A 27,704-nucleotide genomic window follows, 5' to 3' on the forward strand; every position below is an offset into this window, starting at 1 on the left:
GTCCTCCCCTCACAGCTCCACGGATAACTCTGGGGGGACAACGGCAAGCCCCCCACACGTCCCCCGACCCTAGTGGAGAATCCCGCACGCGATAGCATTCCCGCCCACCCCCACGCACGCACGCATGTACGCACGCCCCCCCGTCCGGCTGGAACGCCGCCAGAGCGCACGCGCGCTTCCCCGAGCGGAGCGCGCGCCCGCGAGCTCCCCGCATCCCCGTGCTCATCCGGGTCTCAGCGAACTCTCACCAATGGCGGCCGCTCACAGCCTCCAGGGGCGGGGCTATCCTCCTCCCTCCCCCTCAGCCAGTGCTCCGGGCCTGTGGTGACCGCAAGTGCCTGCAGGAGACTGCGACTGGTGACTCGAGGGGAGGAACTGAGGCCGGGAGCTCCAGCGTCTGTACAAAGATCGACACTGTTTGAGCCTCAGCGGCCGCTACCTTACTGAAAGACCCCGAAGCGCGAGCCGATCGCCCCGGCGGAGTCGGTGTAGTAAACACACTTCAGAAACGTGAGGTGCCGGGGGTCACGTGGGAGGCGCGTGGTCCAATGAGCGGCTGGAGGCGGGGCCGAGGTCGCTGACGCGGCGGCGGCGGCAGCAGCGGCGGCGGCGGCGGAGTCACCCGGGCAGCCTCGGGACGGGTCACCGGCCGGCAGCCGTCCAGCCGCATCGACCACCCTCTCTGCCCCTTCGTCCTTGGCTCCGTGTTCCCGGCCGAGAGGCAGCGTCGCCTAACGGCAGCGGAGTCCTGTGCGGGTCCTCTGGGTGACTCACCGCGGGAGGGCCGTTCTGTCGTCGCGGGCCGCCTCGGCGGGGCGAGGTTACCGTGACGAACCTCCGTCGTGGCGGCTCCGGCTGCTGGGACTCGCCGGCGCTTCGGGGGTCCCGGGCCTTGCAAGTTATGCCTCCTCTCCGGGCTCCGGCCGCGGACGCAGGGTCCTAAAGGGCGTCACCCTCGGACTGGGACCCCTCCATTCATCGCGTCCCGGACGCCCTCTCCGGGGTCGGTCCCCTCCTGAGGGTCACCGGGCCCTGAGCCCCCGAGCCCGCGGCCGCCCCTTCCTCGCTCCGGGGGTGCGGCGGTTCTCCTGGAAGCGCCGCTGCCGGTTATGAGCCCGACCCTCTTGGCTTGAGTCTATCCGGGGAGGAAGTCGGCGGTGAACCGCCGCCCGCCCGCCCGCCGGCCGGCCCGCCCGCCGCGCCCCGGGCATGGGGGTGAACGCGGTGCACTGGTTTCGAAAGGGGCTCCGGCTCCACGACAACCCCGCCCTAAAGGAGTGCATCCAGGGCGCCGACACCATCCGCTGCGTGTACATCCTCGACCCCTGGTTCGCCGGATCCTCCAACGTGGGCATCAACAGGTGGCGGTGAGTGGAAAGCTCGCGTGGGAGGGGCAGGGGTCGATCCTTGGATTCAAGAATCGGGTATTGGGGTGAATTCTAGGGGGATCCGCCGAAGCCGAAGCTGGGAGGCTTTTACACATACGATCGCCTTGCTTCGATTGTAAATATTGCACGGAAATGTTTTACTTGTTCTGTGGGCCGGAGAGCACCGAGGATTGATACCGCCCCCCCTCCCCCCGCCTTTCCCGGGGCAAGTTAACACACAAACAGGAACACTGCCTTCATCTTCATCGATGGTGTGACTTCTTCCAGTTGCCATTAAAGATCACACCCTACCCCCCCACCCCACCCCCCGCCCCGCCCAGCTCGAGTGGCCTGTTTCTTTGTGGCACACGAAAGGATTGTGGTGTTTAATGTGTACGTGTGTGTGTCTAGGTAACTGAGAGTATGGAGGGAAAAAAAATTCATTCATTACAGTCGGCTCCAAATCCAGTTTTCTTCCCCCTTGAGGTTACCGTAGGAAAAGCATGGGGAAAGCTTTTGACTGGTCTCTTTGGCTCCGCCACCTCCTCTCAACTCCTCCTTGTGGCTGACAAGACAAAGCACAGTTTTTCTTTCTAGGCAAAGTGAAAATCCTTCTAGGGATCAGAAAGATGGAAGAAATTTCTAGAGAAGGTTTGCGATCATTTTCTGGAAAACCAGATGGAGAGAAATGAAAGCATTAGTTTGGCCAGCCCTTTTGTTATTGATAATAAGTGTTAATTGGATAGTGAATTAGCAGAGTAAAAGTCTTGTCCTTTTCAGGTGTGTGTTCTAGAAAGTAAAATACACGTAGTACGTAGGTGGTGAGTGCTGTAAAGAAAAAGAGATCAAAGAGATCAGGAGAAAAGGACTGCAATTATTATTATTATTATTATTATTTTTTTGCCAGTTCTGGGCCTTGGACTCAGGGCCTGAGCACTGTCCCTGGCTTGTTTTTGCTCAAGGCTAGCACTCTGCCACTTGAGCCGCAGCGCCACTTCTGGCCATTTTCTGTATATGTGGTGCTGGGGAATCGAACCCAGGGCTTCAAGTATACGAGGCAAGCGCTCTTGCCACTAGGCCATATCCCCAGCCCAAAGGACTGCAATTTTAAGTACACTGCTCAGTGTAAAGGCCCCAGAGAAGGTCATAGCAGACCTAAAGGAGGTGGGATGGGTGTAGATATCTAGAGGAGAATATGCCAGGCACAGGGGACAATCAGGATCATGAGCTTGGCCTTTGCAAGGAAGCCTGTGTGAATGGAGCCCGGTAAGTGGGGAGAAGCAGTAGGTGATGAGGTGAGGATTGTGATGGGGACAGATAGTGTAGAGCTTTATTACTACTGTCAGGATTTGTGTTGTCACTGAGTGAAGTGGAAATAATTACAGGATTAGAGGCAGAGGAATAACATAATCCGACTTCAGTTAGGAAAGTTTCCCACTTGTAGTTTTGAGAACAAATTGAGTCCAGAGTTAAAATGACAAGATGTGGCAAGACCATTCCATGTGGAATGAGAATGGCATGGCCCACAATGGTTAGGTGCGGGAGGTAACAAGTACTCAGTTCCTGGTATCTTCAGAAGGTAGAATACACAGAATTTGTTGGCAGATTTAATAAATAGTTGTTTAACTTAAAAGGGAGATTGTTTCAGAAATTTGGGCATGAGGCTAAAACTATGCTTCACTTAGCTAATCAGAGAAGCTTTTGAGAGGGTGATTGGAGTTCTCTTTGGGAATTTGGTAAGCTTAAGATGTTTTAGACATCCATATGGAGATCTCAGATAGGCAGTTGGATATGTTTGGAGCTTAGGATAAAGATGCAAGCAGGAGTATAAACTGGATCATCATCAGTTTATAGTTGCTGTATAAAGCCAAAGCCACGTTATTCACACAACCATTCATCAAACAAGTATTTGCCATGGGGCTGGGAATATGGCCTAGTGGCTAGAGTGCTTGCCTCCTACACATGAAGCTCTGGGTTAGATTCCCCAGCACCACATATATAGAAAACGGCCAGAAGTGGCGCTGTGGCTCAGGTGGCAGAGTGCTAGCCTTGAGCGGGAAGAAGCCAGGGACAGTGCTCAGGCCCTGAGTCCAAGGCCCAGGACTGGCCAAAAAAAAAAAAAAAACCAAGTATTTGCCAAACATCTGCATACTAGACGCTGTAACAGGTGTGAGGGCTTCAGCATAAACAAAGTAGCCCCAAATCCCTACCCCACTGAAGCCTACAGCCCAGGGGAGCCACAAGACTATGAGTATTTGTCTAGAGTGCGTAAGGTCCTAAATTCTACCTCTAACATTGGAAAACAAAGCAAACAAGCAAAAGAGTATAAATAGAAAAGAGAGACAATGCTTTAAAATTGATGAGTATAGAAGCATAAAACACTAAAGGAGCTAAAGTAAGAAAAGCTGGAAGGCTGGTGTCTTAGTAGCCATGTAAAGCAACTACTTAAAGGTAGAGAGAGTGTTCTGTTGTTTTTGTTTTTTTTTTTTTGCATGTATCTAGTATTGAAAGATGAAGATGAGGACTGAAGGTTTAAAATTATACTTAGCCTTTGGCATTCTTTCATAATCTTATCTATAGTGGCTCAGGAAGTATCTGAGGCAAAGGGTTTTTGAAGTGGTTACTCATTCATTGTTTTCATGTAGTATTAGCTCACCATCTTTTTAGTTAGGATATTCTGAGGTCAGTAATTATATATTTAAACAACTTTACTAATTTCCTTATTGACTATAGGGTAATTCCCAGACCCCTTAGCCTCACATTCAGGGGGCTCAGGAAAGAAACAGTAGTCAGATACTGGTGAGGTGGCCAGTATATTGCTGAATGAAGTGCAGAAAAAGGAATTATTGTTCAGTACTGCTTTGGTTGTGTGAATCAAACATACTTAAGAAATAAGAGTTAATTAGCAGAGAGAGAGAGAGAGTTAATTAGCATCTTAGAGAGCCTGGCTTTAGACATTTGTTAAGGACTCAGAAGATGTCACTATGACCAAACTTTTCTCTTTGTCTCTGAACTTAATTTACTCTGCTTTGGCTTCTCAGACAGACTGTCCTCTGGTGGTAAAACATAGCAATGACAGTAGCAGTTGTAGTAGTGAAAAATATAAACCTCTGTTTCAGATAGCTAACAAAAGTCTTGTGGCATTCTAGTAGCTGAGTCCAATTTCTGAATCAATCATTGGGAGCCTCAGATTGTCTTAGCTGGAGTTATGTGCCTAGTGGAATGAGTAGAAAATAGGTGGACACTCTAAACCACTCTTACCAAATGGGACCTGAGCTTGGCTAAGTTATTTCCCTATCATTTATTTACTCAGACACATTCAATGAGAGCTCAGTGATACCATATGTCTGCCGGCCAAGCAATAGCCTCCTGAATTATTGTTATGATAAAGGTGATATACAGAGGGGTTACAGTTTCATAAGTCAGGCAAAGAGTACATTTCATTTTGGACGATGTCACTGGTTCCCCTACTTGTACATTTTTTACATGCCTTTCCTGTCACTTCCATGTAAAAGCCAGAGTAATATTGCTAAAGCCTTAGTTCAGGTTATTTCCATTCTCCAAATTCACCAGTGGCATCCAGGGCCTTTTCCTCATCTGGGACATTATTCTCTCAGACTTTAGTATGACTCATCCCTTTTAATATCCTTTTCTTGGAGAGGCCTTTTATAACCATCTTCTGTGAAATGATATTTACTCCCATATCCTATCTCTTTATCTTTGACATACTTTATTTTCTCATGGCACTTATTTGCATGTGTTGTGTGCACTGGTCCTAGGGCTTGGACTCGGGGTCTGGGCACTATCCTTGAACTTTTTTGCTCCAGGCTAGCACTCTACCAGCTGAGCCACAGTTCCACTTTTAGCTTTTTGGTGGTTTAATTGGAGAAGAGTCTCATGGACTTTATTTGCATTGAGTCAAGATCTTCAGAGCTCAGTCTCCTGAATAGCTAGAATAACAGGCCTGATAAAAAGCCCAGCTTTTAATGGCAGTCATTACAGTATTTATTATTAATAGGTTTTGTAGTGAGGTCATCATTTGGTGATACAGTGAGAAAATTAAAGAAGATGAAGGGAAGGTACTCCTGAAAAGGAAGAACCTTCAGAGTTTGTGAGGTTTGTGACCTGTTTGAGGTGTTTTATAAGAGGAGGAGCTAGTGATGATTACTCATTTTAAGGTCACAGGAAGGAAGAGACATAAGAAAAGGCTACTTTGGGAGCTCCAAGGATGAGCTTTTAGATGCGTTAAGGTTAACGTAAGAATAGGATATGCCAGTATGGTTGGTTTACAGGGACCAATGGAAGGAAAGAGTCATTCAAAGAACTCCATATTCTAGGAAGAAAAGTTGGATTAGGTGTGTGTATATATTTGGAAATAATTTTGAAAGATGATAATTAAAATTAAAGAAATGAGAAAAATGAAAGTAGGTGGGTAGGAAGAAAAATAAACGAGTCTTTATGATTTTTAGCTGTCCATGATAATTCATACTGTATTCATAGCTATGCTGGAGACAGAGGAAGGAGGATCAGTTGAGTACAGAAAATAAAGGCCAGCTTGGGCAACACAACAGGACTCCATTTCAAAAAGCAAAAGAAAAACACATGTGTGGCTTAACTTTTTTGTACCCAAATTTTTATTGCTTATATCATTAAAGATAAACTTCAAAGCTGAGTAATATCAATTTTTGTTTTTCTAAAGCATTTACATTTTCATTCATATTTCATTTATGATCATAGTAAAAGAATAAAAGGAAACCACGTAGAGATTTATCAAATACAGTGTAGACATATTTTAAAGGATAACCTATCTCATTGTTGAAAATGAAGAGTAATTTAGTCCGGGAAATGTATGAACATAAACTATTAGTAACTAATTGTGTATTCATAGAAATAGATAAAGAGTATTTCGTGTTCTAAAAATACTTGATAAAATGCAACATCCATGTTTTATAAAAAGCCTACTGAAACCAGAAATAGATGCTTGGTTATATATAAAATCAGCTCATATCTTGTTTAATGCGTAAAATTTACTTCTATAAAGTCTGGAGCAAGATGAAAATGCTAGCCATCATTACTATCACCATTATAGTGTCAGAGAAACTAATGGCACATAAGAGGTATAAAAGTGGAAAAGAAAGTAAAATTACGCCTATTTTTAGATGAAATGATTGTATGCCTGACATATTCAGAAGAACTAAGAAGGTGTTTCAGTAATGATTCAGTTATATGACGGATACAAATTTCTGTCTGTCTCTCTGTGTCTCTCTATTTCTCTGTCTCTCTATTTGTGTATTGGTATTGAGGTTTGTACAAGACCTTGAGCTCTTCTTGCCTATAACCATCCCTCTATCACTCTACCATGTGAGCCATGCTCCCAGTTCTGTCTTTTTGTTGGTTAATCTCTTGAATTTATCCACAAGGATGAGTTTGGACTCAGATCAGATCTTAGCTTCCCAAGTAGCTAGGATTCCAAGGCTTGAGCCATTAGCTTGGATACCATCTCTCTTCTCTTTTCTACCTCTTCCTCTTCCTCTTCTCTTCTCTTGCCAGTCCTGGGGCTTGAATTCAGGGCCTGGGCACTGTCCCTGAGCCTCTTTTGCTCAAGGCGAGCACTCTACCTCTTGAACCACAGCCCTACTTGCTTTTTTTGTTTATGTGGTACTGAGGAATTGAACCTAAGGCTTTATGTATGCTAAGTGAGCACTCTACCACTAAGTCACATTCCTAGCCCCACAATTTTTCTTTAAAAAGTATTTCCTTTATCTTTAAGAGTAGTTGTACAAAGGGTTATAATTTTTAATCTTGAAAAGAAGTAAGGAAATCTGTAGTTGAAACTACGTTTTTAGCATTGATTTTGTAAGGTATTGATTTCTTTGTGTCTTTACATATCTAACATGTAAATTAGATACTTATACAAAATTTTGAGATACCTATGCATTGCAAGTTTAGTTTAGTGTGTTTTTAAGCCAATACTGCTGTCCCAGTTTTGATTATGAAATATTTTTTAGTGGTAACCAACATTAAAAATAATGAAATAGACTAGTTATTTTATAAAACTTTGTTTTAGTTCATAAACACACACATGATTAGTTGTGCTGGGCCATTTTTCTTACTATGACTCAAAATGTTTTAATTAAAATCCACTTACAGGATGGAGAAATAGACGTAGTGATAGTAAATTACCTGTTCCAGATCTTATCTGTGTGTATTATAGTGTCTTACTATAAAGCACAGTTACATTCTGAATCCTTCTAGGTTATTTGTATAATTGAAATTAATGATGAAATTGTCAAGAGATGTACAGATACAGCACACCTCATCCAGCATATAAACCTTTGAGAGGCACACATATCCAAACCCTTGTACCATCAGTTATGCTTTCTATGTGATCAACACCATGGAAATCTTTCTATATGGTATTTATTGGGTTTTCTTTACACCATCTTCATTGTTGTTTAGTCAGCTTAGATTTTTTTATTCTTGCCTACAAAAGCATCACAAGTATTTCATAACTGTTTCCCCTGCTGTATCATAAACACTTAGGAGGCATCTAATCCAGTGACTTTCTGCTTTAGTTTTTCTTGCATACCTGACAATCATCTGTAATCACTTTTACTTCTGCCTGAAACATATAATTTATATTTTTCCTTTAGTGACATCTTTTGAAGACTGTATTATCTTACATTAAAATATGTCTGTGTGTTTGTCTTAATTCTTGAGAGGTATTTTGATGAATGTACGGTTCTAGGTTGCTGGGTTCATTTTCAGCTTATTTTAAAAAAAAAATCTGTCATCTTCTAGTTTCCATTATTGCCCCCATAAAGGTAATCTGCCATCTACCCCTATTCCACAACTGCTTTAAAGGTGCCTTTCTTGTTGGAATTACTATAGAGTCACTAGCATTACAGGTACTTTAAATTTATGCTCTGAAGAAATGTATTCATTACCTGACTTATGTAGGTAACCCCTTTGTACATCGACTTTTATTTATTTTGGCCAGTTCTGGAGCTTGAACTCAGGGCCTAGGCACTGTCCCTGAGCTTCTTTTGCTCAAGGCTAGCACTCTACCACTTGAGCCACAGCGCCACTTCACCTTTTTCTGTTAATGTGGTACTGAGTGCATGCAAGCACTCTACCACTAAGCACATTCCTAGCCCATGTACATCACCTTTAAAATGACAATTAAAAAATTAAATATGTATAAACAATAAAATACATAATATTACATTACCTTGAGATTACATTACATGGATAATTTGAATTTGGGTTGCAAATCCACCCAAGAATTGGTTAATGCTTTTTTTGTAGCTTAAATTTTTTTTAGTTTCTTTTTTTTTTTTTTTCCTTTGGTCAGTTCTGGGACTTGAGCTCAGGGCCTGAGCACTCTCCCTCGCTTCTTTCTGTTGAAGGCTAGCACTCTACCACTTGAGCCACAGAGCCACGGCTTTTTCTGTTTATGTGGTGCTGAGGAATCGAACCCAGGGTTTCATGCATGCAAGGCAAGCACTCTACACTAAGCCATATTCCCAGCCCGTTTTTTTTTTTTTTTTTTTTTTCAGTCATGGAGCTTAAACTCTGGGCCTGGGGTGCAGTCCATGAGCTCTTCAGCTCAAGGCTAGCACTCTACCACTTGAGCCACAGTGCCACTTCCAGTTTTCTGGTAGTTAATTGGAGATAAGAATCTCATGGACTTTTTTGCCCCAGCTGGCTTTGAACCGTGATTCTCAGATCTCAGCCTTCCGAATAGCTAGGATTACAGGTGTGAGCCACCAGCACCGGCTGTTGTTTTCTTTACTTTCCCTTTCCTCCTCATTATCTGCCTATGGTAAGGGAACCTCAACCAGAAGATATGATAAGAATTATACACACACACACACTCACTCACATATATACATACATATCACCTTGGGGCTGGGGATATGGCCTAGTGGCAAGAGTGCTTGCCTCATATACATGAAGCCCTAGGTTCAATTCCTCAGCACCACATATACAGAAAACAGCCAGAAGTGGCGCTGTTGCTCAAGTGGCAGAGTGCTAGCCTTGAGCAAAAAGAAGCCAGGGACAGTGCTCAGGCTCTGAGTCCAAGGCCCAGGACTGGCTGAAAACAAAACAAAAAAAACAACAAAAAACAAAAAGACCCCAAAACAACAACATACATATCACCTTGACTTAAGATCTTGGGGTATCTCCCTTCAGACTTCCTGTATTGGACTGATTCTAGTCTTCTCCTTCTGTCTCCCTTGCATATTGAATCCATCAAAACCACTGTCCACAAAGCCACTTGTAAAACCAAGCGGAACAGAGAAGGCATGCCTTCTTCCTCCCCAGCCATGTAGAAACACCTGCCAGTGTTTTCTCATTTGGATCCAAGATCTAGTTTTGGAGAAGTCTTATATGGTCAAATCTAAAGTAGAAAGAAGAAAGTGTTTAGATTTGGGATACTTTCATGCACCTGGCAATTTGGAATAGACTTAGCAGGCCAGATTTCTCTCCTGTCCAGCTGCCTGTGGTTTTGGTCCTTCTACATTACTAGTCTGGGTTTGGACTAGGCTGGAAAGACATCTGTCTTATACAGACTAGCTCAATGAATTTGCAAATACCATACCTCCCAAAGGATTCAAGAAGGATTTGAGAAAAATACAGTTCAAGAAAAATACAGTTACCATAGGAAATTCGAAAACAGCCACTTTCATGTAGGTGGTCAGGAGATATTAAAGCCTCTGAGGAAGTCATATATGAGCTACTAACAAAGAAGATTTGAAGAACTCAGTCTCTCAGAAATTGAGAAATTGTGAGCAGTCTTATGAGCTGAGCTCGATTCCCTGTGCAGTCATAAGAATAGACTGAAGGAAAGGCTTGAGAAACTGTATGATATCATAATTAACAGAAAAGTATTGCAGCAACAGAAAAACAAAAGCATATGAATACCTTTTATAGCCATGTGGATTAGGTTTTCTCCTATCTGATTTGGACAAATGGAAGAGTGGCTTCCTTCAGTCTAGTTTGCTATCTCCCTGTGTCTAACTCTGTTGACTTGTGGAAGATGAGTATTTGCAGTGCTTTTCAAAATGCTCTTTTCTTCCTGCCCCACTAAGGCTTTGGAGCTACCATTTTGGAAGCCAAGACAGATAATAAATTGACCAGAAAAATGAATGTGGAGGGGCTGGGAATGTGGCTTAGTGGTAGAGTGCTTACCTAGCATGCATGAAGCCCTAAGTTCCAATTCCTCAATACTACATACACAGAAAAAGCCAGAAGTGGCGCTGTGGCTCAAGTGGTAGAGTGCTAGCCTTCAGCAAAGAAGCTCCGGAATGGAGCCCAGGCCCTGAGTTCAAGCCCCAGGACTGGCAAAAAGAAAAGGAATGGAAATTTGGCTTGAAGTTAACCAAATAAAACTTTAAGTTTTTGAGACTCTCATCTCCAGTAAACTATTCAGAAAAAGCTAGAAGTGGTGCTATGGCTCAAGTGCTAGAGTGCCAGCCTGGAGGACAAAAAGCTCAGGGACAGCACCCAGGCTCTGAGTTCAAGCCTCAGGACTGGCAACAAAACACTATTCAGCTTTACTGATTATGTGTTCTACTTAGCCTTTGGTTCATTCCTGATTGTCATCTCAGCTCTTAGATGCTTTTGTATTTCTTTTAAAAATTTTATTGTTAAAGTGATGTATATAGAGGGATTACAGTTTCATACATAAGGTAGCAAGTACATTTTTTATCCAACTTGTTACGTCCTCCCTCATTTTCCCCTGCCTCCCTCCTCCCCACTTCCCTCTCCCCGCCATGAGTTGTACAATTGGTTTACACCATGTAGTTTTGTAAGTATTGCTGTTACATTAGTTTATCTTTTTATCCTTTGTCTCTCAATTTTGATTTCCTCTTCTCTATTTCCAATACACGTATATACAATATCCAGGGTACTAAAATCAGTTACAGTGATATCAGGGGTAAAACCACAGGAAAGAAGGACAAAAGAAAAAGGGCATAATTTCACATGGTATGTTGAAAATAACAACACTGATATACCACTTGTTTCCATAACTTGGAGTTCATTTTGCTTAGCATCATCTTATGTGTTCATATGGACTCTCCAAGTCGTACATGCTTTTAGAAAGATATTTCTGCTGGGCTAGGTAGCTCAGGCTTGTAATCCTGGCTAGTCGGGAGGCTGAGATCTGAGGATTGCAGTTCAAAGCCAGCCCTGGCAGGAAAGTCCACTCTTATCTCCAATTAACCACCAGAAAACCAGAAGTGGCACTGTGGCTCAAAGTGGTAGAGTGCTAGCCTTGAGCTGAAAAGCTCAGGGACAGCACCCAGGCGACCCCCCCCCCCCAAAAAAAAATCCTATATCATTGTCAATATTTTTATTTGTTTTAGTGGGAAGATTGGTCTAAATAGCCTAGGTTATTACATGAGATTGGAATCCATGTAACATTTTGTGTGTGACTTAAATATATGTAGCATCTATACTCATTTTACTGCTTATGTATGTCTTTTTCTCACTTACCTTGATGAATTTCATTGCATATAAGTTAAGTATCTTTTCAGAAAGCCAGCCTTATTAGTTTTCTTTGGGGGGGGAAGGAGTTGTGACATATTAATAGCTCTTGTTATTTTTATTGCCATCTTATCTACTGTAGTCTATCTTATTGAAATGCAACTGTCTTACTGCCAAGCTGTTTAGCCTATTAATTTTTTTTTTTTTTTTTTTGGCCAGTCCTGGGCCTTGGACTCAGGGCCTGAGCACTGTCCCTGGCTTCTTCCCGCTCAAGGCTAGCACTCTGCCACTTGAGCCACAGCGCCACTTCTGGCCGTTTTCTGTATATGTGGTGCTGGGGAATCGAACCTAGGGCCTCGTGTATCCGAGGCAGGCACTCTTGCCACTAGGCTATATCCCCAGCCCTATTAAATTTGATAGGATATATTTTAGCCTATTAATTTTTAGTCTTTCCACTTCTCTTTTTCATTATTTGAAATGTTGTTTTACCATGAGTCATACCTCCAGCCTTTCTGTTTTTCTTTTCCTTTTTTTTTTTTTGGTTGGTCTTGGGACTTGGATTCAGGGTCTGGGTGATGTCCCTGAATTTTTTTTGCTTAAGACTAGCCCTCTATCACTTTGAGCCACAATGTCACTTCCTGTTACCTATCTGGTGGTTAATTGGAGATGAAAGTCTCACCGACTTTCCTATGTGGGCTGGTAATCCTCTGATCTCAGCCTCCTGAGTAGCTAGGATTACAGGTGTGAGCTACTGGTGCCTGGCCCCTCTGTTTTTCAATCAGCATTTAGGTACATAAGAATCCTTAATTGCTTCTATAATTACTTTTATTAGAGTTGTAGCCCATGTCTCTTAGTGTGATATTCTCATATTCGTTTCAAAGTAATTTTCTAAAATTTGTTATTTCTTTTACTCATAAAAGATTGAGTGTTTATTATTATTATTATTTACTTAATATAATTATGTATAGTCTTTTGACAGGATTACTGCAGAAGGTCAAACGTTCATTCACACAACCAGGATTTTCCACTAGTATCTTTCAAATCCACCAGATCTTCTGTAGTCAGTCACAGTCCCTACAGGGCTCTAGTGTTCCCACAATCGGTACTTTTGCCACTTCTCTAACAACACAGGACCTTAGAATACATGGACTTCATTTAATATTTGCCTATCTTTAGTATACTTGTTATTATATGTAAGATATTTCTCTGGTTTGTATTTCCCCTCCAAAACTAAATTTAACTCCCTTTGTGATGATATTAAGAGGTGGAACCTTTATTTATTTGGGTTGGTTGTGGGGTTTGAACTCAGGGCCTGGGCACTGCCCCTGAGCCTCTTTGTGCCCAAGGCTAGTGCTCTACTACTTGAGCCACAGCATCACTTCCATTTTTTTAAATATTCCTTTATTAGTTTTTTTTTTAATTTTTATTGTCAAACTGATATACAGAGCGGTTACAGTTTCATACGTTAGGCATTGGATACATTTCTTATACTGTTTGTTACCTCCTACCTCATTCCCCCCTCCCCCCTCCCCCTTTCCCTTTCCTCTCATGAGTTGTTCAGTAGCTTTACACTAAACAGTTTTGCAAGTATTGCTTTTGTAATCATTTGTCTTTTTTACCCTGTGTCTCTCGATTTTGGTATTCCCTTTCAGTTTCCTAGTTCTAATACCTGTATACACGGTTTCCAATGTACTCAGATAAGATACAGAGATAGTGCAGGTACAACCACAGGAAGGGGATACAAGAGGATCACCAATAATAGAAGTTACAGTTTCACATCGCATGTTGAAAGTAATTACAACAGTGATGTAACAGTCGTTTCCATAACATGGAGTTCATTTCACTTAGCATCATCTTTTGTGTTCTTAAGGGTATAGCTATTGGGCTCTTGTGATCCTCTGCTGTGACTAGCCTAAACCTGTGCTAATTATTCCCTATGAGGGAGACCATAGAGTCCATGTCTCTTTGGGTCTGGCTCACTTCACTTAGTATAATTTTTTCCAAGTCCTTTCATTTCCTTACAAATGGGGCAATGTCATTCTTTCTGATAGAGGCATAAAATTTCATTGTGTATATATACCACATTTTCCTGATGCATTCATCTACTGAGGGGCATCTGGGTTGGTTCCAAATTCTCGCTATGACAAATTGTGCTGCAATGAACATTGTTGTGCTGGTGGCTTTAGTATGTTCTTGTTTGTGGTCTTTTGGGTAGATGCCCAAAAGTGGGGCTGCTGGGTCATAGGGGGAGCTCCATGCTTTACCTTCTGAGGAATCTCCATACCGCTTTCCAGAGTGGCTGAACCAGTTTACATTCCCACCAACAATGAAGTAGGGTTCCCTTTTGGCCACATCCCCTCCAACATTTGTCATTGTTAGTTTTCTTTTTTTTTTTTTTTTTGGCCAGTCCTGGGCCTTGGACTCAGGGCCTGAGCACTGTCCCTGGCTTCTTCCCGCTCAAGGCTAGCACTCTGCCACTTGAGCCACAGCGCCGCTTCTGGCCGTTTTTCTGTATATGTGGTGCTGGGGAATCGAACCTAGGACCTCGTGTATCCGAGGCAGGCACTCTTGCCACTAGGCTATATCCCCAGCCCCATTGTTAGTTTTCTTGATACAGGACATTCTTACTGGGGTAAGATGGAATCTCAATGTTGTTTTGATATGCATTTCTTTTATGGCCAGTGATGTAGAGCACTTTTTCATATGTCTCTTGGCCATTCTCATTTTCTCATCAGAGAAGTCTCTTTTTAAGCCTTTAGCCCACTTGTTGAGGGGGCTGTTGGTTCTTTGTGGTTTTGTTTTGGAGGAATGTAATTATTTTAGATATGAGGCCTTTGTCCATTATATGGCCGGTAAAGACCTTTTCCCAATCTGTGGGCTTTCTGTTTATCTTGCGAGCTATGTCCTTTGCCCTGCAGAAGCTCTGCAGTTTGATGCAGTCCCATTTGTCCATCTTTTCTTTGATTTGTAGCCTTTCTGGGTCTTTGTTAAAGAAGTTCCGTCCTGTGCCAAGGAGCCCAAGTGTCACTTCCGGTTTTTGAGTGATTAATTGGAGTCTCACAGGGACTTTTCTGCCCAAGCTGGCTTTGAACCATAATCCTCAGATCTCAGCCTCTTGAGTAAGTAGGTTTACAGGTGGGAGCCAGCAGTGCCCTGGGCCCAAGATGTGGAACCTTTAAGAGATGGTTAGGTTGGGAAGGTGTTTCCCTCATGGACTAAAGCTGTATCACAGAAATGAGTTGCCTTGGGAGTTGACTCCCCAGATGAGTCAGCCCAATTTTTTTTTTATGTCTTACTTGCTCCTTTGCCACGTTAGAACAGCAAGAAGGCTCTCATTAACATTTACCATCCCCTGCCTCTGATCTTGGACTTCCCAGCCTTAAGAACCATGAGCCAAACAAGTGCTTTTCTATTTGCCAAAGTCTGTGGTATTCTATAGTACCGAAGGAGGCTGATGGTTTGCCATGTTTTACGTGTGGGACTTGGAAAAAAAAAAGCGAGAGAGAGAGATTGAGGATGATATGGTAATTTTCACCAATATCCAATTCTTTTCTTCTGGGGCTGGGAATATGGCCTAGTGGTAAAAGTGCTCGCCTCGTATACATGAAGCCGTGGGTTCGATTCCTCAGCACCACATATATAGAAAATAGCCAGAAGTGGCGCTGTGGCTCAAGTGGTAGAGTGCTAGCCTTGAGCAAAAAGAAGCCAGGGACAGTGCTCAGGTCCTGAGTCCATGCCCCAGGACTGGCAACAAAAAACAAATAAACCAATTCTTTTTTTCTGACCTGGGCTAGAGTTTACTTCTCAGCTCCCTCTGTAGTCTGTCAAAGCCATGTTAGCTAATTCTGGCCAATGAGTTGTGTGAGAAAATGTTTAGCTGAGACAATGCAAAGCTCCCTCTGGACTTTTCTGTCTCTTCCCCTAATACAGAAGAGACTCCTTGTGTTTATATTACAAACCCATAAGATTAAGCAACTGTAGTGGTAAAGTCACCATCTAGACAATGAGGGCCTAGAACTACGGTGAACTTAATACAGGCAAGATTAAAAAAATGTACCTTGTGAAGCCACTGATTTGGGATATAATACTACAGCATAAGCCATCCTATTCTGACCAAATAGTTGAAACCTTATCCTGAGTATTTGAAGGTAGACTCATCATTAACTGAGGTTAAGATGGTCTGAAGTAACCTTCAAAAGGAGGTGTTTGAATGAACAGTTTCTGATGTGATATCAATAAGTCCTTCTGTAATTATGCCATGGTGCATATCTGGAATGCACCCCAAAAAGCCAGTGTGTCAAAGACTTTGTCCTCAGCCTGAGACTTTAGAAGGTGGAGGTGGCTGGTGGGAGGTCTTCAGATTATTTGGGGGTCGTGTCCTTGAGGAGGATTATTATAAGACCCTGGCCCCTTTGGACTCTTCCTCCTCCTTGCTTCTGCTCTGGGTCATAGGGTAAAGGGTTCCGCTCCAGCTCTGCATTTCTGTTGAGATGTGCTGTCATGTCCCATACCTAGAAGCAACAGTTTTGAACTGAAATCCCCAAAACTGTGGTCAGAATGGTCTCTCAATAAATTTTGGAAAGACTGTTGCATTGTGTCACTCTTTGTAGTAATATCCCTATGGGAAAGCCTTAATTGTCTGCTAAACATCAAAGAGACCTAAATATTTGTTTGTGTGAGATTTTTTAAAAAGTCAAATCACTTTTAAGCATTTTTAGTATACAGGATAGAAATTTCAAGTAAAGATACACAGATCTAGGACGATATGCTTTTAAATACATGTTAGACAGATGTTATTTAGTTATATATAAATCCTTTAAAGCCTAGAAGTGTATCTTACTAGATTTGGCCTGATCTGGTGGAGTAACGATGTAAGGGTTGCTAAAATTAACAAGAAATAAGATTTCTAGAGTATAAATAGCTCTGTGTGATTTTTGAGGCTACAGGTATAAATTACATAGAGTATATTAGTGCAATTTGATTCTGGAGGTTAAATAATTTTAATCCTCTAGAACTCTTATTAGTTTTCTTATTGATATTGCTTTATGTTCTAATTTTTGTGTTGATTTTCTTAGTATACTCTATTATCTGCAAATAATCATAGTTTTGTTTCTTCCTTTCCTATTTGTTTATTGGCAGTTCTGGGGTTTGAGCTCAGGGCTTCATGCTAGCTAGGTAGGTACTCCATGGCTTAAGCAATGTCCCCAACTCATTGTTTGAGATGGAATCTGGCTGTTTTTCCCAGGTTATTCTCAAACCATGACGTTTCTGTCTCTACTTCCCAAGTAACTGAAATTACAAGTGTGAGAACCACTATGCTCAGCCTGTCTTTATTTTCATTTTTATTATTTTCTTTTTTGGGGGGGGTGTTGGTCCTGGGTCTTAAATTCAGGGCCTGGGCACTGTCCCTGAGCTGTTTGGTTCTAGGCTAGTGCCCTACCACTTTGAGCCTCAGCACCACTTCTGGTTTTCTAGTAGCTAATTGGAGATAAGAGCCTCAGGGACTTTCCTGCTTGGAATGGCTTTGAACTAAACCGCGATCCTCAGTTCTCAGCCTCCTGAGTGGCTAGGATCACAGGCATGAACCACCAGCACCCAGCTACCTTTAGTTTCTTGCTTTTCTATCATTACACTGGTTAGGCCTCTAGTACAGGACTGAGTAGAGAGGGGCTGAGGATGTAGCTCTTGTAGTGGAGCATTTGCCTTGCATGCTCAAGTACCTGGGTTCAGTCCTCAGTACCACCAAATAATAGCAATAATAATAAACAATAAAGTTACTGAGATAGTTTTTAAAAAGAAAGATGGACTCTGGGCACCAGTGGCTCACACCTGTAATCCTAGCTACTCAGGAGGCTGAGATCTGAGGATTGTGGTTCAAAGCAAGCCCAGGCAGAAAAGTCTGTGAGACTATTATTGCCAATAAACTACCCAGAAAAAGGCAGAAGTGGCATGTGAGCTCAAGTGGTAGACAGCTAGCTTTGAGTTCTGAAAGGCTCAGGGACAGTGCCTAGGCCCTGAGTTCAAGCCCAGGACTGGCCAAAAAAAAGATTGAGTAGGAAGTAGTGGTAAATAGAGTCCTTATCTTCTTATTCCTGAAGTGCTAGCAGCATTTCACCATTGATAATGTTTTCTGAATCTTGTAGATATGTTTTCAGATTGAAGAAGTTACCTTTTAGTCCTAGTTTGTTGAAGCCAAGTGGAAATTTCATTTTTTTCTGTATCTGTTTAATTGATAATGTAAGATTTATGTCATATTTAAATTGCAGATAGATAGGGATTCTGGAAACCCAGGCTTTATATTGAAGGACTATTATTAGCTTCTTTACTTTGGATGGACCTTGGCTTTATCTTTTCTCTTACTCAACCTGGATTAAGCTCAAGTTTTTCAGAGCTCTGTGGAAATCCTCAGGGCTAAAGCTGATTTCTGCTTACCTCCTGAGCCTTTTTCCTTATAGGACAGCCTAGTGAATTATTCTGCTGTTTTCTTTTGTACTTGTTTATTGTCAGTTTGTTATTGGTTGTTTCTGACAAAGGATCTTAATCTAATGTTCTGTCCACAGAACTCGATGGCAGGTTTCATCTGATAGTACTTTTAAATATACTTTCAAATGGACTGGGGAAAATGAACACTTTAATAAGTATAATTATAGTCACTCTCTGGAAGTAGCACTGTGGCTCAAGTGGTAGAGCTGAAGAGCTCAGGGATAGCGCTTCGGCCCAGTGTTCAAGCCCTACAACCTACCCCCCCCCCCCCCCGCAAAAAAAATTGTAGTCATTCTCCTAGCAGCCTTCTCCCTACTCGCACCAGCTTATGAGTTTCTTTGGTTTCAGCGTAGCTTTCTCTCCTTTGATTGCCCTTTCCTGCTTCATCCTGTTAATTGACACATGGCTCAGATGTTGTCTTTCACCAATTTCCTCTGGCCTCTTCCCCAGCTTTCCACACACTTAGGTTTCTTCTATGCTGTCATAATACACATTTTGTAATAAAATTCATCTCGTGGTACAAAAATACCCATGTTTAAATACTGTAGTTGGAGTTATTACTGTTCACCATTATTCACTCTCCCTTCCTACAGGGAGTTAATGCTTTTGTGTGTGTGTGTGTGTGTGTGTGTGTGTGTGTGTGTGTGTGTGTGTGTGTGTGTGTGTTGTCAGTCATGGGGCTTGAACTCTGGGCCTGGGTGCTGTTCCTGAGCTCTTCACCTCAAGGCTAATAGTCTACCACTTAGCCTCAGGCCACTTCCGGTTTTCTGGTGGTTAATTGGAGATAAGAATGTCCCACACTTTCATGCCCAGGCTGGCTTTGAACTGTGGTCCTCAGATCTCAGCTTCCTGAGTAAGCTAGGATTACAGGCGTGAGCCATTGATGCCCAGCTAGCTTTGCTTTTTTTTTTTTTTTTCTTGGAAACAGAATCTCAACAATTTTTTCAGCCCAAGCTAACTTTGAACCTCAGTCCTTTAGCGGTCAGCTCTCTGAGTAGTTAGGATTATGGGGGTGAACCACTGCCACCTGATATAGACTAATATATTTTCTTTTTTCTTTTGGTTGTAGAGCTTGAACTCAGGGCCTGGATGCTGTCTCTGAGCTCTTTTTTGGTCAAGTCCAGCACTATACTGCTTTGATCCATAACTCTACTTCCAGTTTTTAGAGATAAGAATCTCACAGACTTTCCTTCCAGGCAGGCTTTGGGGCTGACTTTGAACCTAGATCCTCAGATCTCAGCTTCCTGAGTAGCTAGGATTATAGGCGTGAGCCACCAGCGCCTGGCTTCCTTGACATTTTTGCCTAAACCTCTCCTCCATCTCAGTAAAAGTTAAAAAAAAAATCCTAAGAGGTGGCAAACTCCCATAATCCCAGCACTTGGAAGGTAGAGATAGGAAGATACAGAGTTCAAGGAAAGTCTAGACTGCTGAAATCTTGAGCTCCAGTCACAAAAGTAAATAAAATTATTATGACTTTCCTTACATTTTTTTCTTGTATGTTACAGTTAGAGAGGACTATATAAATTGTACCTATGGTTATATTTGACCTATGATTTTTATTTTAGGACTTGGAAAGAACATTGCAAAATATTTGTCATAAAAAATAACTATCAGCGCTGGGAATGTGGCCTAGTGGTAGAGTGCTTGCCTAGCATGCACGAAGCCCTGGGTTCGATTCCTCAGCACCACATTCACAGAAAAAGCCAGAAGTGGCTCTGTGGCTCAAGTGGTAGAGTGCTAGCCTTAAGCAAAAAGAAGCCAGGGACAGTGCCTAAGCCCTGAGTCCAAGCCCCAGGACTGGCAAAAAAACAAACAAAAAACTGTTATCATATAGGTCCAAGGGATTTAGTGTCTGGCAAGTGTAAAATTCTCCTTCAAAATATATATTTTGTCTGTATTACACATTAAAGTATTCTTTTTGGGGAAAATGTATATCACAGTTGACAATTGGATTAAAAGAAAGCACTACTTTTTTTTGTGTGTGTGCTAGTGTTGGGGCTTGGGATTCAGGGCCTGTGCACTGTCCCTGGCTGCTTTTTGCTCAAGGCTAGCACTTTGCTACTTGAGCCACAGCACCACTTATGGCTTTTTCTGTTTGTGGTGCTGAGGAATTGAACCCAGGGCTTCATGCATGTGAGGCAAGCACTCTACCGCTAAGCCACATTCCCAGCCCCTAAATTTTCTTTACAAACCAGAAAAATATAGTATCAATGATTGTATAGAGTTGCTCTTTGTACTTTCACATTTTCTAATACAGTTTAAGATTTGGTTTATGACTGAAACTCTCCATCTTTTCTTCATGATGGTAGATCTAGAACCTTATTTTTTCTAAGTTAAGCTCTATTAATGGTTTGTGTATAGGATAGGAGCTACTCTCTATAGGGCTTTAACGATTGTAGTTGATGTTTGTAGGGTCAGTAAGGATTTGTTGTTGGTCTAGCTATTCTAAAAGAGTAGGATAAGATGGAAAGTGGAGAACCAGATGACTTTATTCTGGTATGATACATGTTAATTCATAATGCCTTGTTTTCAGCAGTAGGATTATGTTGTACCTTGCCATTGCCTTTTTTAGACTATTTAATAGACAGAACTAGAAATACTAGTTATATAAAGCTCTTCTAGCACAGACCAGAAAGTAGGTCATTGTGATGGGAGTATACTACACTGCCCACAGGTTGCTATAGTGATGACCTACTTTAAGAAACTATTTCTGTTGATTCATGTTGAAATCATCTTTTGGAAGTGGTATAAGGAAGACAGTTTTTTAAATAGCAATAGGTAGTGATTTCTTTAAAAACATGCTTAAAACATTGAAAGTAAAGAATTTTACCTAACACTTCTTCATTTTGAAGTTGTGCATTCAGTATTGTAATTAAATAACAGGAGAACTGTTCTGTGCCTCTCTGCACAATTAGGTGCAGGTTTGTATTGTTTTAATATGGTGTGGCCTATTTAATAACTAATCTGTTGCACTATTAACTGAGCCTTCAAATGAGTGTAATTCAAGAAAATAGCACACATTATAAGCCAAATTGGTTCTCACCACAAAGGCACTTGTGTTTGTAACACATAAAGGTTGAAATTGGAGAACAGAGTCTCAACTCTTGACAAATCTCTCTTCCCATAAGAGAGTAAAGGATGAGGATTAGCTTTTTTAAATATACTTTTCAAGTAACATTTTTCATTTAGCACTAAAATGAAATTGCACCTCAAGCAGTTAATAGTTTGAACTAAGCTTTTAGAAGTGAGATTTTTTTTTTAATAGTACTATTAAGGAAGAATTGTATGCTTGGAGATTCATTGATTCAGTTTTAATTGCACTGTACCTTCTTTATAAATACATATTGACATTTCCCTTGTCACTGGGAAAGGTCAAACTTTGATTCAGTTTCCTGTTCAGTTGAAATTAGCATTTCAAAGTGATCCTGGATAGGTATATGCATCTAGTTTCCTTTCCTTTCCTTTCTGTTTTCTTTTTCCTTTCACTTTCCTTTTCCCTCCTCCCCTCCTCCTTTTCCCTTCTTCTCCTTTCCCCACATAGAAAACAAAATAATAAGTTTTGATATCTTCCTCTCTAGATAGATGTAGATGTAAGGGTGTGTGGTGTATCTATTTTCACTTCTCTGTCTCTGTGGGGTGCCAGAGGCTGTAGATGTCTGGATAATTGGAGGGCTCTGACTACCCAGCAGTCAGTACATGGAGCCAGGGGCCATGCCTTGGAAATCTGAGTACTTAGGAAGCCTGAGCTCAAGAGCCCCCAAGCCATGAGATTCACTCTTAGGGGATCTGCTGCATGCTTCCAAACAGAATCCCAGCCCCATCATTGTTCTCTGCCAGGTGTCTTGAGTAGCCTTCTCTGGCGTGTAAGTTGCCTTTGAGCTGCTGTTGGTGTCCACACTACCAGCTCCCCAGTTGCCGGCGTTTAAGTTGCCCCTGCTGGCATCCTATTCTGTCCAAGCTGCCAATACAGCTCCATACAGCTTCTCTGTGGGCCTCTGTTAGTTGCTCCTCATCAACCTTCTGTCACCATCTCATAACCAGACTCTATGCCAGAGTGCTCCAAGACTTAATTATCCTGAGATCCCCAACCACAGGCATGCTCTCAAGATGGTGTCTTACTATTGGCCTCTGAGACAAGAGGATAGACAGAATGCTTTTCTTCACTGTTAGCTTATACAGGAGTAGTTGCTGTTTCATAAATCCTTGTACTGGGATTAAATTTGGGAGGTGTGTGGGCTTGTCTTGTGGCTAGAATTGGCCCTCTAACCAGGGCTGTCTGTTTTGCTTTATAATGGAGGCTTCCTCTTCCCTTCCCTTTTCCAGGTTGCTGGAGATGGACTTGGAATTCTTCCCTGCTTTTCTTCTGTTAACTTGGTTTCTCTGTACTTTTCTGTCTTCCTACCTACTTCATCTTTCATGATTCTGGGATTCTCTTTGATACGTTCTTGAAAATCTCATCTCCTTTGTGTTACCAGAATCTTATCCCTTAACACAGCCAAAATGATAGATGCTTCTAATCTACCATCCTGCCCACATCTCTTAATCTTCCCACTGAGTACAATGAGTCTTGGGCTGCAAGCAAATGCATGCAAAGGGCATTCACGATGTTTATCCCAATGCCAGACCTGCAGTAAGCAGTACATCTCAGCCACTGTTGTATGGGACATAAGAGCATAAACCCAGGAAACCATCCCTCTCTCTTCCTTTTTCTCCTCTCATCCCTTTCTCCTCTCTTCCCTCCTTTCCTTCTTCTTATAGGGTTGATACATAGCTCAGGTTGGCCTCAAACATAATCCTCCAAGGTCATCCCTGGTCAGTGCTTCTCCACCCAAACACGATTAGGAATTGTTCTTCAGGGAAAATAATGACATCAGTTTAATTTATATCTGATCATTGCTAAGAATTCTAGTTGATTTTATGCTGTCTTTAGGAGGGCAAAGGGGGCAGAGCAGGCACAGAAATGGAGGGACATTGTTAAAATCCTTTTAACAATTATACACGACAACCCTAGTAGCTATTTCTTTCTATTTTTAATTTTTTCAACAAATGTACAAGTCCCATGATGTGATTCATTTGCCAAATGCAGAGACCAAACCATAGGTTAAGAAAACTCTAATTTAGAATCAAACACAGATACTTAATTTGAAATGTGTGTGTATTTGCTATGTGAATGATAGCCACAATAAGATGCACAATTTGAAAGGGTTTGGGTTTGTTTTGTTTTTTTTTTGGAATAAGATACACTCTGCTCTTTGACAGTTTAGAAGATAGAGATATTACCTGTAAGACTTAAGACTTCTGAGTTGTGAACTTGAAGAGAGAGGAATTGGCAAAGGTATTTTGAGTTGAGGAAAGAACATGGAATAAATCCAGGAGACGGAATATGTAAGGAAAAGAAATAGTTTGATTTGATGCAAAGGAAGGTACAATGGGGTAGAAAATGAGCCCGGGACGAGAAAATACTTTTTTCCTTATTGTATAAAGAATGAGTCTAGAACACATTTGTGTGCCAATTTTATACCAAAATGGAGTACAGTGGACAGTGATTGTTCATAGGTAGATCTTTTTTTTTAGTTTATTCTTTTTTAATTTTTTTATTATTATCAAGGTGATGTACAGAGGGAGTACAGTTATATAATTTAGGTAATGAGTACATTTCTTTTTGGATAGTGTCGCCCCTTCCCTTGCTCTCTCCCAGTTTTTCCCTCCCATCTCCACCCACCCACATGTTGTATAGTTCATTTACAACATAGTGTCTAGTGAGTACCACTGCTACATTTGTTCACCTTTTGTCCCTCCATTTCTTTGCCTGCCCTGCCCCCCTTGCCCTCCTAAAGACAGGTAAATGAGGGGCTGGGAATGTGGCCTAGTGGTATAGTGCTTGCCTAGCATGCATGAAGCCCTGGGCTCGATTCTTTAGCACCACATAAACAGAATAGGCCAGAAGTGGCACTGTGGCTCAAGTGGTAGAGTGCTAGCCTTGAGCAAAAAGAAGCCAGGGACAGTGCCCACGCCCTGAGTTCAGGCCCCAGGATTGGCAAAAAAACAAAAACAAAACAGGTAAATGAACAAACAAGACAAAAAGAAAAGAGAACAAAAGGGGCTGGGAAAACGGCTTAGTGGCAAGAGTGCTTGCCTCCTACACATGAAGCTCTCGGTTCGATTCCCCAGCACCACATATATGGAAAACGGCCAGAAGGGGCGCTGTGGCTCAGGTGGCAGAGTGCTAGCCTTGAGCGGGAAGAAGCCAGGGATGGTGCTCAGGCCCTGAGCCCAAGGCCTAGGACTGGCAAAAAAAAAAAAAAAAAAAAAAAAGAAAGAAAGAAAGAAAAAGAAAAGAGAATAAAACTGAAGAAAAGAACCTCTTCTTTCCATTTCCAAGCAGATCTGTTTTAAAGTATTGCAGTAGATAACATAGTAAAAGCTAAAAAATGGAATTATTATAGCAGCAATAGAAGTTGGTAGAAAGGAGGAGACTAAACATTAATAAATAATACTTACATAATAGTTTCTCATGTAGACAAACACTATTCTAAGAGTTCAACATATATTTGTATATTTTCACAAAAAAGTTCTATGTGATAGGTCCTATTACTAGTCTCAGTTTTAATGATGAGGAAATTAGAACGTCTCAGAATTTGATTGAAGGATAATATTTCTAGATTTGTTCAATTACAGAACACCTATGAAGTAGAATACTATGAAACCATTAAAATTTATGCCCTACAATGATGTCTCTTTTCTTTGAATAGACAGTCAACATTATTAAACAAGCTTAAAGTCATATCTCCTTTTTTTCTACTTTGAAGGAATGCATGCAATATGGATTTTAAGCTTTCTTTGCATTTTTGTTAGCATCAATTAGCTCTACAGGGAATTTCATTTTGACATGTTGTACATGTATCCAGTAGACTTTGATGAGACTTGCCCACTCCCTTACTGTCTCTTATCCCTTTCTTCCTAAACCACTCTTAATAAGCTTCATTGCCCCACTTTTGCACAATTTTAAACTTCTTAATGAAGTTAAGTACCAGTCACATTTCTCATCCTTAACCAAAACTCCCACCCCTAAAAGTAGATCTTGTTCATAGCTTGGGTAAGTATCATTCTAGCTATTTTCTTATGCACATATAAACATAAGTAGACATATACAATACAAAATGTAATCAAAGATATATGCATTAAATTTTAAATGATGACCCAGAAGCCTTATGACAAAGGACAAGTGTTACTCTATTCTCTTTTTCTCTTCTTACAAATATTTCCTATTTAAGATAGAGTACAAAGTGTCTAGTTACTTTGTAAAGTGCCCATATTTGAGTTCACCATATGCCCTATAATTATTATATGACATTAGACTTATAAATTATAATACCTATGGAAGAACGACATCACAGAATGGGAGAAAAATGCCATCAGCAATGTCTGTGGAAGAAAAACACCATCCTTAAATATAGCCTTGATTCATTGTCTTCCCAAGTACCAAAAGAAAATAATTACTAGGTTGCAGTATGTTTCCCATTCTAACACTTTACTTTAGTCAATATCATTCTGTACATTCCTTTGGTTCATAGACTATGTATTGAAAAGAATAAAGAAATCTTATTTAGCCTGTGTGAGGGAAAAAAAAAAAGGGAAAAGGCTAAATTATTAGCCAGTCCAAACTCAGTTGCTCATTTTGTGAATTAATCATGTCTTTTTCTACCTTACTACCTATAAAACACATAGCCAGGTAGCCCCGTGGCTCACACTTGTAATCCTGACTACTCAGGAGGCTGGGAGTTGAGGATCGCAGTTCAAAGCCAGCCTGGGCAGAGAAGTCTGGAGACTCTTATCTCGAATAAACTACTCAGAAAAAGCTGAAAGTGGTGCTATAGCTCAAGTGGTAAAGTGCTAGCCTTGAGCACAAAGAGACTCAGGGACAATACCTAGGCCCTGAGTTCAAGGCCCAAACAAGCAAACAAAACCATATAGACATACTTCAATTGAAAGGTTTCATATGAAGAGTTCTTTTTGCTTATTACTAAGAAACTCTAATAGAAAAGATGAAACTAGAGATTTGGGGATTTGCTTTGCCTTAGATTACCTTTCCAAGGCCTTTTAATTGTGTACTGTTTCTATTTAAAGAAACTAGCTCGTTCAACTTAATCTTTGATCAGTCTAAAAACTCTTTATTCTATTTCAAAAATCTCTTACTAAGCAAGTACAAAAGTTGGATAGTTTCCACTAAACATCACCAAACATAGAAAGTGGATAATTATATAAAATTTTATGCTTATATGTCACTGCATCTAAACAACCCATTTGTTGAACAATTCAAAGAGACTCCCTAAGATGAAATGGAATATTTCACACTTAAGCAGTAGAGAGGGGACGTGTCAGAGCTGACTAGTATGCTTAGGTCACCAGTAACTACAGATGTAAAAAATCAACACTGTTGGTAAAATGATGGGATCAGAATGGCAGAGACCACAATGATCTAGACTAAGCAGCTTTCTGGAACAGCGTCATCCATTGAACTTTATGCACTGATAGAAATGTTCTACATCTGTGCTTTATGGTGTGGTAGCTCCTAGCCTACATTATGGCCATTGAGCATTTGTAAAGTGGCTAGTGTGACTGAGAAACTAGTGTGTGTGTGTGTGTGTGTGTGTGTGTGTGTGTCTCCTGGGGCTTGAACTCAGGGGCCTGGGTGCTGTCCCAGGCTCAGGGCTAGTGCCCTACCACTTTGAGCCACAGTGCCACTTCCTGTTTTTCTGGTGGTTAATTGGAGATCAGAATCTCAGAGACTCTTCTGCTATAGCTGGCTTTGAACCATGATCCTCAGATCTCAGCCTCCTGAGTAGTTAGGATTACAGGCATGAGCCACTGTGTGATTCTTGGCCATTACCATATCAGACAGTGCATTTTCTTGAATGTGTCTTTCCTTGCCTCTCCTCTATTCCTCCTCACAAACAAGAAATAAGCACTTTTCTCAATGAGCATGTGTTCTATAGAAAAGAAAGGCATAGTTAACCTTAAGATTAAGAAAATAAAAGAAGCAAAGTAGGGAGGAAATGAGATGTGTCCCGCTGAGAGGAACAGAATGTAGATGAAAATTAACCTGAGTCAAACAATGAGGCCAAACTTTCCAGGGTAGACATCTCTTGTGGATTTATTCTGGGGGAAATGCTCTATTTCTTCACAATAGAAGCTACACAGTAAACAATAGCCTTCCCTTACTGCCCCAGAATGTGTCCCCTTTGTCTTGTGTGAACCTTGTTAATGCTTCTTCATTGAAAAAGTCTGTCGCCTCACTGCTGCATGAAATCATTTAAAAACTTAATCTAGGGCCCACTATATACAATCAAGAGTTATTAC

The 27,704-nt window shown here is 41.5% G+C and overlaps 1 protein-coding gene across 3 annotated transcripts in view; it reads left to right on the forward strand.

Moving 5' to 3' along the window:
- The first annotated feature begins 327 nt into the window (after positions 1–327).
- Positions 328–27,704, forward strand: part of Cry1 (cryptochrome circadian regulator 1) — a 43,544-nt gene continuing 16,167 nt past the window's right edge. For 2 of the 3 annotated variants that reach the window (XM_048356499.1, XM_048356491.1), the window contains exon 1: positions 330–1,367. In XM_048356499.1, the coding sequence (XP_048212456.1) occupies positions 1,210–1,367 (158 nt within the window). In that variant the 5' untranslated portion in view covers positions 330–1,209. Of the gene's footprint in view, positions 1,368–27,704 lie in introns of all 3 variants that reach the window. The other variant, XM_048356509.1, reaches the window with a different exon arrangement.

This window comes from Perognathus longimembris, chromosome 1 (genome assembly GCF_023159225.1).
Source record: "Perognathus longimembris pacificus isolate PPM17 chromosome 1, ASM2315922v1, whole genome shotgun sequence".
Taxonomy (NCBI): domain Eukaryota; kingdom Metazoa; phylum Chordata; class Mammalia; order Rodentia; family Heteromyidae; genus Perognathus; species Perognathus longimembris.